The sequence below is a fragment of the Diospyros lotus genome, chromosome 13 (genome assembly GCF_014633365.1).
Source record: "Diospyros lotus cultivar Yz01 chromosome 13, ASM1463336v1, whole genome shotgun sequence".
In the NCBI taxonomy this organism is placed as follows: Eukaryota; Viridiplantae; Streptophyta; class Magnoliopsida; order Ericales; family Ebenaceae; genus Diospyros; species Diospyros lotus.
This window is the reverse complement of record NC_068350.1, coordinates 31,071,420-31,086,812: the sequence shown is the minus strand read 5'-3', so window position 1 is coordinate 31,086,812 and position 15,393 is coordinate 31,071,420. Positions and strand designations below refer to the sequence as shown.

The window sequence follows — 15,393 nt, the reverse complement described above, 5'->3', positions numbered from 1 at the left end:
TTGAATGAGTCCTGGTTTGATCTCAAAGTTATTAGCATTTCACAAGTTTGCCCATGGCTCTTCACACACATAGAAATATAACAGTCAAAATACCATTCTTGTCCCTTCTCATGCTTCAAAAACCATCTCCACATACGTATTAATAAATATTTCCCTTATGGGTGATTAGCGATACTAGCTTCCCTGGATCGTCCGTCATTTGTTATCACAACTGATAGCTGGCGCCCATACATCCAATTAACGATTGTCATGACTCAACGGTCGATAGTCAGTAGCTTATTACCCCACACCCTTAGACACCCATAACAATCCCTTTGCAAGGAGATACAAATCCTTGCATAATTTGAACCTAACAATAATGCATCATTCCTTAGAAACTTGAGGGTGATTCAAGACCCCGTTAAGATTACGAGCAAAACTTACCCGAATTTTACATTATAGTTCAAATAAATAAACTGGATCAAATTATTCAATACCGAAGAGGATAGCGCAAGAAGGACTTGCAACGGAAACTTGCAGTCATAATCAAGAGAAAGAATAACTCATAATTCGCAAGAGAGTTAGGAGCTTGCCTTTTGGTAGAATATACCAATCGTTCTGGTCATACGTTGCAAAGTAATATTTTTACCCAAGACAATCAGGTTACAACTCAGCAATTAAATCCAACCATATCGGAATCCAAATAAATATTTTTCCCACTTACCTAGCTGCTTTAAACTTCAATTGCATTATTTTTCATCAATTTTTCTCCATTTTCTTCATATTTTTCACCGCTAGTCGCACTGTTTTCTTCCTCCAATTTTTCCCTTCTGTTGGCTGCTCGAGAACTGCCCGATTTGAGGCTTAAAATAGACAAAATGAAAAGCTAGGAGAAGACCACGCGGCAGCCGTTGAAGCCACCATTGGAAGAGGCCACTGCCTCATCGAAATGACGTCATTTCGGGCGTCTCATGGCTTGTGTGTACTTAGGGGTTGGTATAATAGGGAGAGTTTACTGGATATATTCAGCCTATAACCTTCATTTCCTTATGCTTGCTGAGTCTCCCGACTTACTTTGTTTTCCATCATTCCAGGTAGTGGTAGTGTGGGTCAAGGGCAAGGGAGTTAGCATTTGGTGGCAGAGTCGATATGAAGTACAGGCAGTTCCGTCAGTCCCCGTCAACTCTGATATTTGAGAGGGATTTCCTCTATTATTTTTTACTGTGCCAGGTCATTCCTCGTGTCTTATGTATGTGGGCATAAGAGTCTATATGTATTTATTTATTATTTGACCCCTATGCTAGCGGTGTACTCGTAGTGCATGCATGTGTATAGCTTAGCTTCCACTATTTTGATTCTTGTGTATGCATGCCTGGGTAATTCCTGTCTTGTGTCTCATTCTTTCTACTTCCGTAGGTGCTCCTGTTCGGGTAGTCCGAGTGGTTGGGGATATCCGAGCAGGGGTGTTTATAGTGTGCCTCACTCACAAACAACTAGGAAAGGAATCTAGCCAAGCAAGTTTACCACGAGTCAGGCTTTTAGCCTACCCAAGATTAGCAGAGATCGTTTGTAACATAATAACGACCACTGGTCGAGCATACAACCACTTAAGCTTGCATTACTCACCATGAGTCCGACGTATAGCCCACCCAAGCTTGTAACATTCACCACAAGTCCAGCATCTTTCCCACTCGAGCTTGTAACATTTACCATGAGTCACTCTTACTCTCCCACATCCCTTGATGAGTTCTCCAAATAACCTCAGTCGTTTCACTTATCTTGTCAAGGCATGATACCACCATTATTAACACGTCCCATTCGGGAAATACTAAGATGATTCTCTAAAATTCCTCCAAAAGAGATTTTATACGATGTTTCAAGTTGTACCAGAATCACCAAAGTATTCACTCTTCTAACATTTTGTTGATCATATATCTATGTCCTTTCGACGACTCTTATTACTGGATCTCTCACCTCCCATTGATGTACCCAAAATGTGAATAGAATTTGTCCGTCTCCTCTTATCACCGAAAGTATATTCAAGTTAAAAACCTTAAATCTCACATCTCAAGCACCTCCATACCATTTTCATCTATGTTCCGAATGTCTCTTAGAATCCATAACCTTGTTCTAAGTTCTCGTTTAACAGTTCTAACCGTGCTAAGTTCAACAACCTAGCTTAACCATCCTAGGGTTTTAAACCTAGGGCTCTGATACCAATTGTAACACCCTGCCTTGCCGAGCGTGTCACTATAAGGGTATTTTCGGGAATCTTTTTTTTTTTTCAAGTTCATCACGCGCGGTGATTTCAAGAACAATCTTTACATGCAAATAACGAATCCCAAGAACCCCAGTCTTGCCCGTTTAACTAACAAGATCAATAATCTTAACAACTAAACGAGACATATCATAACGCAGCGGATACATTAACATTAATATCGTGGCCAACCAGGAGTTCCATACAAGGCGTTTCCACACCAGACTACGTACTACAAACTACCAAATGATAACATCATTATCTTACAATTGTTCATACATAAACCGAATTACATACTAAAGCCTCCAGAAAGATACAATGACTATCAAACTAAACACCATTGGCCCTCAACTGGCCACGTCGTCGCCCTCGCCCTTGCAGCAGTCCATGGATGGAACGTTGAATGTTTCAGGGGCACAACCCAAGTTACATGATAAAATATCTAAGTGATGGCATGAAACAGTTTACATAATGCATGAAAGACATATGAGCATGGCATACATAGACAACAACAACATGCAACACGTCTAACTTGAGAAATCTCCCTGACATACTCAACGTCCCGTGGAAAATCCATTCCACACACCATTGGGGTTGACCTTTCCGCGACATACTTAATCTCTCGAGTGCCCTACCGTGTCACTCGTTCACTTGGATTAACCTTGTCTCATTCTCAAGAAGACCCCATCCCGTCCCATAGGGACCCAACAACGACACGAAAATCGACACCCCAATGATATAAAAATCACACGCCATGCACCGACTCCTTTGTAAGTAAAAACAGTTGACGCAATATACCACATGTTCAATATGTAAATGATGCCACAAGTACATAAGTAAAACGCTTTTGCAAAACAACCCAAGTTTCAGAGGGTAAAACCTCTCACTAGAACTGGTCCAATCACGTGTAACCTAAGTTCGGGAGGGTAAAACCGTTGACCGGAACCCACTACACACACTCCAACACATTATCAAGACAAGGTAAAGCTAGAATCAGACCACTCACTTGAACGTATTCAGATTGCCTTGATCCTCGTGCAATGCCTCGATTTGCGTGCCAAATCTCAAACTCTTGCACTTATACTCAACCTCGAGCCACAATATTCCCTAAACACCATATTTAATTAAGAAAACATTAAAATCTATTTTCTTAATTTTTCCATAATTTTCTTTATTTTCTCCCAATTTTTACCTTGATAATTCCAAAATAATTATCTCCCCAAATATTTTTTCAAATATTTCAACATGATAAATCCTAAAATAATTTAAGAAAAATATCGAAAGAAAATACCAGAACTGCCCCTGTCGGACGCGCCCTCACACGCCTAGCGCGTGGGTGCGAGTGAAGGCTGGCGCGTGCAGTCACGCGCCACCATCTTCTCCAAATATCTGGCCGCCGCCGCCGACAACTCCGATGGCCAAAACAATGACACCCTCTTCAAGCCCTCGAAGAATCGATCACAACGCCACCAGTTTCAGGCCGAAAGGCCACCAAAAAAGCCACCAAAAGTCAATTTACAAGCAGCCCTAGGTGGTCCGCCACCCGCTTCTGACGAAGCTCGAAACAACCTCCAAACTTTGACGAAAAACCTCCAAATGCTCCAAAAACCTTCCTTGATGCCTCGAGACCAATAGCCCTTTTATCAAAGCTCCAAAAATCGCACCAAAACGCTGCCAATTTCTTTGCTAAGTTTTGGACGAAACCCTTACTATTTATAATGAAAATCCAGCCAAATTCTGGCCAATCAGCGCCCAAGCCTTGCTCCCCAAGCCTCCTACCGCCGTATACGACCTCCCCCAAGCCACCCTCGGTCGTTCCATTGCCGGAACCGGCCTCCACATGCGGTGGCAGTGCGGCGGCCAAAATTCCATTGTGTTCACACTTTGAAGTTTTGCTTAATTGCACTTTAGCCCCCTATTTTCTTCAAATGACTTTTCTTCCCTTTCTATGATACCTCTGACCTATCCAACTATATCACTAAGACCCACAGGATTAGTACTTCTCATTTGATCCTCAAAATTCTTGAAAAAATACCGTTTTGACCTTCCTCGGGCAAATTTAGAAAATTGCACTTAGGCCCGATTGATCGTTTTAACCCGAAATCACTTAAGGGTTGTTCTATACATAAAATATTGGTCCTCAAGACACTCCATTGACTTTTCAGATGATCCCTACGTCGATTCGGTTTTCTCAATCTAGTCGACAGTTATACCGAAAACTGTTCCCGATCCAATTTCTTTAATCACCAAAAATCATAACTTAAATCACTCGATAATACTATACCACTTTCCTTGGCTATCTAGGGTCCAGGGTACTCCCTTCATCTAATTCGATTGTCTAAAGCTGCGTTGTGTACCCTATAGACTCATTTTTCCAAAAAATCCACTTATACTCTTCATCAAATATTATTTATTATTTATAACCTCAAATCATTCCCGGGTATTACACCAACCACATATTATAATATTGTTGCAATTTCTTTCGCAATGTTGCAAGATAGGCAAACAAGTATGGAAAATCATCAAGCCCACAAGAGTGTCAGTCGTAAGCAAGTTGTTACCAAGTCAGTTGCTCCAACTATTCCTAGCCAAAATCCTCTTACCAGACTGCTTTGAAATACCCATTAACGAAGGTCAATTAAAACACAAAAATATTGCATTCCACTATGGAAGTATCTCCCAAAAAGGGAAAGAGCATCCCATTCCCTTCCAATTAAGGGATTAAATGAAGTTTGGTAGGTGCCTGCTACTCAATGCAATAGATCATCAAGGGTTGATGGTACAATTGAGAGCCAACACTAGTAACCACCTTTAAGGACAATAATATATAAGCTTATAACAACAACACTAGTTTAAATGCTTTAAAGACAAATTGAAGAAGCCGCTGATTGGAGTGATTGGTTTTACATGTCTTCTATGTTCAAGCTTGAGTTGGTTCATTTTTACTCCACTAGTTTCGATGGCTTTTGAGCTACATTCCCAAATATTTCCCACCTTAGTCCTAAACCCCGTTACAACCCTTGAAAAGTCCTTATGATTTGTGTTATGCATGTGATCCCAATGATGGAGAATGAGAAGATATGCAAGTCTATGGTAGATCATTTCCATTGGAATGAATTTCAGTGAAACACATATCCTTCAAACACATGAGAGTCAAGTGTTTATTTTCGTGAGAGTCTACGTATTTAGTTTACTCCATAATCGAGTGAAAATGCTTAGTAAGTGATTTTAAGTTGTTTAAGAATGTTTGTTCATGATATGTTATGAGTTTTGAAAAGCTTAGTTGTTCTTTGTTGAAGGCATTGCAACTTTTGTGTTTTGGGGAAATGAATTTGAGTTTTGCCCGAGGATGAGCAAAGGTTAAGTGCGGGGGAATTTGATGAGAATGTAAAATGTTATATTTTACTCCATTAATATTTAGTTTTTTATATTTATTTGGTGTCTAAATATATTCATTATTCTTATATTTTGATTTAGGAAGCAAAATGAGGCATTAAATGAAAAAACGTAGATAATTGCATTTTTTTGGATAGTTTCGACACTATTCCATAATTCGGGCATAATTCTCTTGTACAAACTCCGATTGAGATGATTCAAGATGGTACGGAAAATCAAGAAAATGATCTAGAACTTTCATATTTTGAGTTTTTAGAGATTCTATCTGTATCAAGGACGAAATGGAGCTTGAATTTGATGTAGTTGCATAGTTGGAAAAGAAATTCGTGAATAATGGACCATGACAAAATATAAGAGTATTTATAATATAATATTATATGATATATATAATATATTAATAATTCTAAGGTGAAGCAGTGAGAGTCCAAAGTAAAATTGGGCTTGGATTGGAAAAGAAGAACAAAGCCCACGCATTGCACCATGTATATATAAAAATGTAATATTATGAAGGCCTAGTGAAGCTACGTGCATTTGGAATGGAAGTGGGCCATGGAGCAATTGGAGATGGGCTAGGGTGTATATGGTGTGCTTGCAATGTATATATATTATATATGAACGAAGGCAGCAAGCAGGCGCGCAGGAACGACGCATAGGAAGCGCACGAAAGTTTTCTTTTCCCTTTTATTTTCATTATCTTTTTTTGAGTTTTAATTCAGGGCTATGTGTGGCTATGTTTTTATACTTCGTTTAAGTAAATAGAAGCCTCAGAATCAATAAAGCTGTGAGATTTAATTTCTTTTTATCATTCAATTTATACCTTAAATATCAGATGTTCTTCTGTATCTATCTTCATGATTGTTTCATTTAACTACTAGGAGGCCTACTAGTTTATTATTCGTTTCAATCTACTAGTAAGTTAGATATCAAATCCGTAATTGTTTGACCTCTCTAATTTGTGAAGCAACTAAGATTTAATAATTTGTTGCGTAAGAAATTATTAGATCTTAGGAAGAACGCTCAACTAAATTAAATGCAACCACTTATGCTTTTGTTGTTTAGTTTTATATATCGATCTCTCTAATTTATAAGACTGCTATTAGATTAAACTTTTAGCGCTTCTCTTGGGTTATTTAATAGTTAGGGTTGATTAGATCGCTTGTTTTCTAATTAACTATGACTAAGGAGAGATAGAAAAATAATTCTAACAGTGAATATTTAGAGTGTGAATTGATATATATTTGTATCGATGATTAGATGTAAGATTCCGATCACTACAAGAAAATTTAAATTTAGTGACGGATTTGGTGACAGAGACCCGTCACTAAATTCTTTGTTTAGTGACGGGGAAGTCAGCCCCCGTCACAGATTTAGTGACGGGCTGTCAACCCCGTCACTAAACTCGTTGTTTAGTGACGAGGCTGTCTACCTCCGTCACAGATTTAGTGACGGACTGTCAGCCCCGTCACTAAACTCATTGTTTAGTAACGGGGCTATCAGCCCCCGTCACAGATTTAGTGATGGGCTATCAGGCCCGTCACAAATTTAGTGATGGGGGTTGACATCCCCGTCACTAAACTCGCTGGATGTCAGCCCCCGTCATAGATTTAGTAACGGGCTGTCAGCCCCATCACTAAACAACGACTTTAAAATCCTGCCCTCCTTCTCTTTTCCCCGCATTGTTTTTTTCTTCCCCATCTTCCTCTGCAATTTCTCTCTTCTCCCTCATCTCCCTCTGCGATTTCTCTCTTCTCCTACATCTCCCTCCGCAATGTTTTCTTCTTCCCTATCTCTCTCTGCGATTTCTCTCTTCTCCCCCATCTCCCTCTGCGCTGTTTTCTCCCTACGTTGTTACCAGTTTATTTCATTGACCAAGTTAATTATAATTTTACCCTCAAACAACAATCATATTTCCAACCTTATCCCTCTTCTTCATCCCTATGCCTTCTTTGTCGCCGCCTCCTTCCATGATCATGACCTCCATCTCCGTTGCTGCCTCCATCTCTTCCATGGTAGCCGTCGCTTCCAGCCCCATCCCTATCCCCATCATTGTCACCATGCCCTCCGTCCGTCACCTTCATTGTTATCGTTGTGCATTCCATCCATCGCCTCCATCTTCATCTGTCACTACCACTTCCATCGCCGCCTCCTCCATCTTTGTATATATATATTTTAATGTCTCAACATATATATTTAACATTGTAATTGATCAACATTTAATGGTAAAAATTTTATCAGTTGGACATCAATTTAGAATTTATTTTTATTAAAAATTAATATTTTTATGAATTTCATTTATATTATTAAGTAACAGGTTCATTTTAGTATTTTTGTTAACTTTTGATAACTTATCACTTTTTTCAAATCAAACAAATAACTATATAAATGACAACTTAAAGTATATTTATTCAAACACGTTATCAATTTAAACACTAGTTAACTTTTAAGTTTTACACAACTTATAAATAGAAAGACTTTTAAGCTAAACAAAAAAATGGTAAGCTAAATAGCCTCTAAAAGAATGTTGCTTAGAGCATTTATTGAAGATATTCATATAGATATTGGTTGTGAAGTTAAGACTCGCCAAACACACACTATAATTGTTGCAATTTCTTTTGCAAAGTTGCAAGATGGGAAAATAAATATGGAAAATCATCGAGATTTACCTAGATTTTAATAGTTCTAGGAAACCTATACAATCCACAACGATATTTTAAATATTTATAAATAATTGGACATAAATAAATAAGCAATTAAGCATAGAATATACAAAATAATAATATTTAAATAAATAAATTAGTGATATCAGATTTGACAGAGAAATTTGGAGTAGATTCGAGAATCTTTTTTCTTCTCTTACCTTGTGGCTTTTCGATTGATATGCGATAATACTTCGAGAGTCTCAAATTGCTTAGATGTTAACTTGAGAGTATTTGGATCTTTTGAATGCTTTGGATATGCAATATGTGCAATGAATGATCTTCAAAAATGAGTGAGATCGTGACATGTGGTACCTTTCAATGGAAACCATGTGTCACCCTATGATTGCTTAGCTACAAAAAAAGAAGTAAATAAAGAATCCTCATCGTCTTTTATTATGTTTCCTTAAATTAAGGGAATATATTAGAATAGATACATATCTATTTCCTTTTTTATTAGTGATTCAAGGTAATTAAGGAATACCATATATGTAATTGCCTTTGCATTATTATTATTATTATTAATATTTGAAGCAATCAAAATACAATTCAAAGTTTTGGTTGATTTGGAGGTCATTTCCCTTGAAGAGATCAACTCCCTTTCATTTTTCCTTAATCTCTTCTAGCTCGGAGTATCAAAGTTGATTTGAGCAACTATCCAACCAGGCCAAAGATTAGACTAAAACGGTGTTGCTTAGAACAACATTTATTGAAGGTATTCATCTAGTGAAGTTAAGACTCACCAACCATACACTATGATTGTTGCAATTTCTTTCGCAATGTTGCAAGATAAGAAAATAAGTATGGAAAATCATAGAGCCCACAAGAGTGCCAGCCGTAAGCAAGTTGTTACCAAATCAATTGCTCCAACTATTCCTACCCAAAATCCTCCTGCCAGACCACTTTGAAATACCCATTAACGAAGGTCAATTAAAACACAACAATCTTAAATTCCACTATGGAAGTGTCTCCCAAAGAAGGAAAGAGCATCCCATTCCCTTCCAATCAAGGGATTAAATTAAGTTTGGTAGGTGTCTACTACTCAATGCAATAGATCATCAAGGGTCAATGGTACGTAAAATCAAGGATCACCGAGTGTGATTTGTGTTAGGATTTCTTCGATGATTTTTTGGGACAGCTTAAAGCGATACCCAACCCAAAATTCCAGGATGGCTTGAAAGGCCATTTCTTCCAATAGCAAGGGAGATCGTGACATGTGGTACCTTTCAATGGAAACCATGTGTCACCCTATGATTGCTTAGCTACAAAAAAAGAAGTAAAGGACCCTCATCGTCTTTTATTATGTTTCCTTAAATTAAGGGAATATATTACAATAGATACATATCTATTTCCTTTTATATTAGAGATTCAAGGTAATTAAGGAATACTATATATGTAATTGCCTTTGCATTATTATTATTATTATTATTTGAAGCAATCAAAAATAGAATTCCAAGTTTTGGCTCCAAATTTTGGCTGATTTGGAGGTCATTTCCCTTGAAGAGATCAAATCTCTTCAAGTTGAGAGCCAACAGTAGTAACCACCTTTAAGGACAACAATATATAGGCTTATAGCAACAACACATAACACACATAATAGATGATAATATTATTATTATTTTATTGGAGTTGGAAAGACGATGCTTTCATTAATCTATTATAATTACTGATCCTCCAGTGCTTGCTTATATTTGTTGCCACTGCATGGATGCATACTTGTATTTAACCAGGACATTGGCCACAAACAACATTGCAAGTGCAAGAGTGTAGATTGGCGCCGCCGATAGGACTGCATGTGCAATTGGAAGCCATCGCACTTGCTCCGCATTTCCCGTTCCAATACTGGAAGCAATCCATACCTGCATTAGGCCCGCATCCTCCTTCCAATTTCACCGTTCGAGGACAGAAATTTATTCCTTTGCTACAACGAACAACCCCAAGTAATGTCAAAATATCATTCATACATACATATATGTCTGGATCGATGCATGAATTTAGTCATTATATACGCATTGTATTGTATCTATATATATATACCTTGAGTTGGTGAGTGTGCTGATGATGATGAAGATGACAAGAGCGAACCACACTTGGAATTTCTTCATGGTCTCTATATAAGTTCTGGATCGATGGTGCGTCTATAAAAAATGGTGAGACCACCTTTCGGTATTTATAGCCGTTTAATGGACCAAATGTACATTAATTACACCTTTCTCCTTTTTAGAAACATGTATTTACCAATAATCCTTTCAGAATTTATGCCACCCTCTCAGGTACATGTGCTATATATTGATATCGATATCGAATCTTGCATTTAAATTATTGCCAAATTCTCAAGATTTGATGAATATTACAAAATTTGGCAATTACCAACTTTAGTTTGCTAATTAATTTGTGATTGGTTCTAAAATTAATGCTATAATATTGTTATGGGGTGCCCTAAAATTTTTCTAAATCTTAAATAATTTCCTGATAAATCCTTTATTGGAGAGTCTTAAAGACAATAGCCTCTTGGGTCCCTTGAGAACTATTTGGCCTTCATTTTGCATATGTCCGAGGACACCCTTTGAGTCTCCCGGACCAATAATTCTTTGCGACTCTGTCAAGTACATGTGCTATATATTTCAAAATATGACAATTAAATTATTGCCAAATTCTCAAGGTTCAATGAATATTACAAATTATGGCAATTGCCAACTTTAGTTGGCTAATTTACTTGTGATTGGTTCTAAAATTAATGCTATAATATGTTGTATTTCAAAATGGCACCACCATTTCTATATACACACACATACATATACATATATCATAATTTAAATATTTAAATGATTAAGATGACAAAAAGAACCGAAAATGGATGCATTCCATTCATGATGTTGGCTAGTACCTTTAAATTACCAATAATTCTTTAGGAATTTATGCCACCCTATCAGGTACATGTGCTTTATATCGATCGAATCTTGCATTTAAATTATTGCCAAATTCTCAAGATTTGATGAATATTACAAAATTTGGCGATTACCAACTTTAGTTTGCTAATTAACTTGTGATTGGTTCTAAAATTAATGCTATAATATGTTGTATTTCAAAATGGCACCACCATTTCTATATACACGCACATATATATACATATACATATATCATAATTTAAATATTTAAATGATTAAGATGAAACCAAAAAAAAAACGAAAATCGATGCATTCCTTTCACGATGTTGGCTAGTACCTTTAAATTAACAATAATTCTTTAAGAATTTATGCCACCCTGTCAGGTACATGTGCTATATATCGATCAATATCGATATCAAATCTTGCATTTAAATTATTGCCAAATTCTTAAGATTCAATGAATATTACAAAATTTGGCAATTACCAACTTTAGTTTTCTAATTAACTTGTGATTGGTTCTAAAATTAATGTTATAATATTATTGTGGGGTGTCTTAAAATTTTTCTAAGTCTTAAACAATTTTTTGATAAGTCTTTCCCGAAGAGTTTCTGGGACAATAGCCTCCCGGGTCCCCCAGCAATGGTTTGGCCTTCATTTTGCATATATTTGAGGACACCTTTTAGGTCTTCCAGACCCAAGTCATCCGGTGACCTTGAAATCCTCTTTGGGACCATTCAGAGATAGCCATCGGGGCCTTTCCCTGATTGTAAAGTCCCCAATTTACCTATATATTTTCTAAGTCTTAGACATTTGACATTGGACATCCATCTACATATTTTGGACATTTCTTATGGACTATTATCTCACTTAGGCATCGGAAAGCCCGCGTGCACTATAAAAAATCTAGCTTTTAGGGATGAAAAAATCCATCACTAAAATTTAAAATTCTGTCGCTAAATTATTTAGCGACGGATTTAGTGATGGACAGATTCCATCGCTAAAATTGTTGTCATTGGAATTTAGTGACAGATGGATTCAGTGACAGAAACATTCCGTCGCTAATTCAGCGATGGGATCTTTCCATCATTGATCAACGATAGAATTTTTCTATCGCTGATTCAAAAAAAATTTAAAAAATAAAATTTTTAACGTAAATAAAAAATATATATAAAAATATAAATTATATAAATTAGAATTTGAACGTAAATTTTTATATTTATTTAATATAAATATATATAAATAGATTTCTGATAATTATCAATTTATTTTAATTAATTGAATAGAAATTAAAATTTTATTTATATAATCAATAATTTAGAGACAAAAATAAATATTAAAATATTTTAAATTTAAATTCATATAAATATGTAAGATAACAAAAATAAATATAAAATTCACCTCAATTAATTCAATTAATGAATCATAAATATTCAGTTACAATTAACAATTATCACTACTGATATTTGCATTTTGTTTCTCATCACCCTCGTTGCTCTCATTATTATAAAATGGGTCTCTACCCAACGGGTCTATCAACGGTCCAATAGCAGTGGTAGGTTTCTTCAATATTATAGACATCATGTTATTTATCTGATTCTTCCATGCAATCATCTCTTGTTGCTACTAACGTAATTGCACATTCTCAATTGTCATCTAGGTCATCGTCTATCTCATTTCTTCATTCTCGTTTTGAGTGAAATGCAACTCCTCATTCATCTAGGTGAACCTTAGTCTCATTTCTTCTAAATCATGTGACATAGACCCATATAAACTACTAGAGGTGCTACCGGATGCAACCGGGTAGGACTGATTAGCTTGAGACCCGAGACCGTAGACACGACCTTCCTTGTTCCTACCAGAGATAGCCTGATAAAAGATGTGGTACTCGTCGACTGTAGTTGAAGAGGACGAATCGCTACCGATTGATGCTGAAAATGCCTCTATACTTAATCTCTCAAACACCTTTTATATAAATTAAAACATTGACGTTGTTAATTAATAAAAAAATTCATTTAATTTTAATTATGTGCATAATAAATACAATTACCACAATGCCCTTTGATCTATTATCAACCCACATTTTTTGTCCTTGATCATCCTTCCGAGTGTGGGTTTTCCTAAAAACCTCAAATTCATTGAGCTCACAATCTAATTCCTTTGCCTGCATGACAAATGTATGAAATAAATAAGATAAAAACAAAACACTATATAAGTTTTTAAAATTAGAAATATTTAAGTAGGAAAACTAATTACCATTTTCTTGCAACTCTCAGTGAAAGGAATGGATCCGCTTGTGTGGATGAACCTACCAATCTCGAAGGCGCGATTCTTTTTTTTTGTTCAGCCTTCTTCTTGTACTCATCATCATCCCACTTTGCCTGCAATGCCCTCTGCACATTTGGATCCATCCAGTCACCCTTATCAGCACCACATTTAACCTTGCTCAAATTATTCCTAAAACTTTTCCGACCCGACTTATTCCAAGTGATCTATATACGATCACTCTCCTCAGGTTGTCACTTGAACTCCTTCTTCAACAAGTTAAAAAAGAATAAATATGTATAAAATTTTAAATTGGAACTTCCTATAATTAAGAATTGCAATTATACTAATGCTAAATTCTTCCAACCACATCCGTCGTGTTATTTCTGGCACGTCATCCCAATAAAGCTAAGCATTAGTGTATCATCTATTCCAAATCTTTGATTGTACACTTGGTGGGCCAATCTTAGGGAAAAAACTGTAAAATCGATATTTATCAAGTAAAAACATGCATTTCTATGTATAACAATTACAAACAATCAATTTAAAATAATATATAAGATACTCACTAATCACAATTAAAATTGTAGGATAACTCAACTCGATGATCAACTCGGCCAGTATCTGTTAGCTCAGATAGAGTCGACTCAACATTATGAATAGGAAAAGAGGGCGAATGATGTGCATGGGGTGTCGGTATAAATTAGTATGGGTAGGATCCTCCTAGGTGATGAAAAGTCGACCTAGGAGAGGGGGCAAATTGTGGTGCAATCTCGGGTGGGTAGGATGTGGGTAGAATTGTAGTATAACCCATCGAATATGGCATCGCGCCAAAAGGCTATTGGAACTGAGTTATGGGAAGGAAAGCCTGTGGGTGCGATGACTGGGGATATAAAAGAGTAGAAAGGATAACATGTGTAGAGATAGAAGGAGAAGATTGCGAATCAGCACTACTGGGATCTGGAGAATGTGTGTCCCTATAGGATCGACTTCTACCTTTACCCTTACTACCCCTAGCCCTGCTTGGTCCAGGAGATAAATGTCCTAATATCTATTTCGAGAATTACATGAAAAATAGAGAAATGATAAAACGTACAAGATCACAAACATTCAAAAATACAAAAAATATTATATCATAACATATATAAATGAACACATATTTAAAAATAAATCAATCATCTCCTGCTACATATTCATCCATGATTTCATCGTCACTATCTATGTCATCAAACAATAACTCTTTCTTGTCGTCTTTTGATATAAATTCTTCCTCTACATCATCTTCTTCTTGCTGAATGACATTTGAGACATCTATTTTCTCGACTATCTCATCTAAATCTTATAAAATATTTCTAAGGTTATCATTTTGATCTATTTGAGTCAGTTTTGGTATATCATACTCCAAATAGTCGTAAGGAAAATAGATGTCTATAATTTAGTTATAACATTATATTTGTACTTCTTATTTTAAAATAACATAAAAATTTTTAATTTATCTATAAATAATTACAAAAGCCAAATAGTCTATAATTTAGTTAAATCTAACTAATTTTTAAATCGTCGTAAGGAAAATAATTTATAATTTATTTTTTAACTATTGAAGTTTATAAATATTATTTTTTATTGCACTTTCAAACATACATAGTTTTAATTTTTTCCCAAATAAATAAATTTTTTTATTAAAATTTATAACATTATCTTTGAATTTCTAATTTTAGAACTTGTATTTAATAAATAAGTAACTCACCAACAATATTTATAACATTATATTTATATTTCTAATTTTAAAATACAAATGAGAACTAATTAAAATACTAAGCTTTTGATTTAAAATCATCATAATATATTTAATAAATAACTACTTAAAAACAATTTTTACAAATCAATTGTATATTCATTTTATTTTTTATATATA

At 35.5% G+C, this 15,393-nt stretch overlaps 1 protein-coding gene across 1 annotated transcript; it reads right to left on the bottom strand.

Moving 5' to 3' along the window:
- Positions 1 to 12,932: 12,932 nt before the first annotated feature.
- Positions 12,933 to 13,624, bottom strand: LOC127788179 (uncharacterized). Its single transcript, XM_052316292.1, has 3 exons — positions 13,526 to 13,624; positions 13,264 to 13,377; positions 12,933 to 13,178 (listed from the first exon to the last, which is right to left on the bottom strand). The coding sequence occupies exons 1-3, from the start codon at positions 13,622 to 13,624 to the stop codon at positions 12,933 to 12,935; spliced, it is 459 nt and encodes a 152-aa protein (XP_052172252.1).
- Between the last annotated feature and the right edge of the window lie 1,769 nt (positions 13,625 to 15,393).

Excerpts from the sequence above, each read along its gene's own strand:
- LOC127788179 (XM_052316292.1), bottom strand. The coding sequence starts at position 13,624 with ATGGATCCAAATGTGCAGAGGGCATTGCAGGCAAAGTGGGATGATGAT. Across the intron at positions 13,378-13,525 it reads GAATCGCGCCTTCGAGATTG|GCAAAGGAATTAGATTGTGA; the intron begins GTAGGTTCATCC and ends TTTGTCATGCAG. Across the intron at positions 13,179-13,263 it reads ATAGATCAAAGGGCATTGTG|GTGTTTGAGAGATTAAGTAT; the intron begins GTAATTGTATTT and ends TTTATATAAAAG.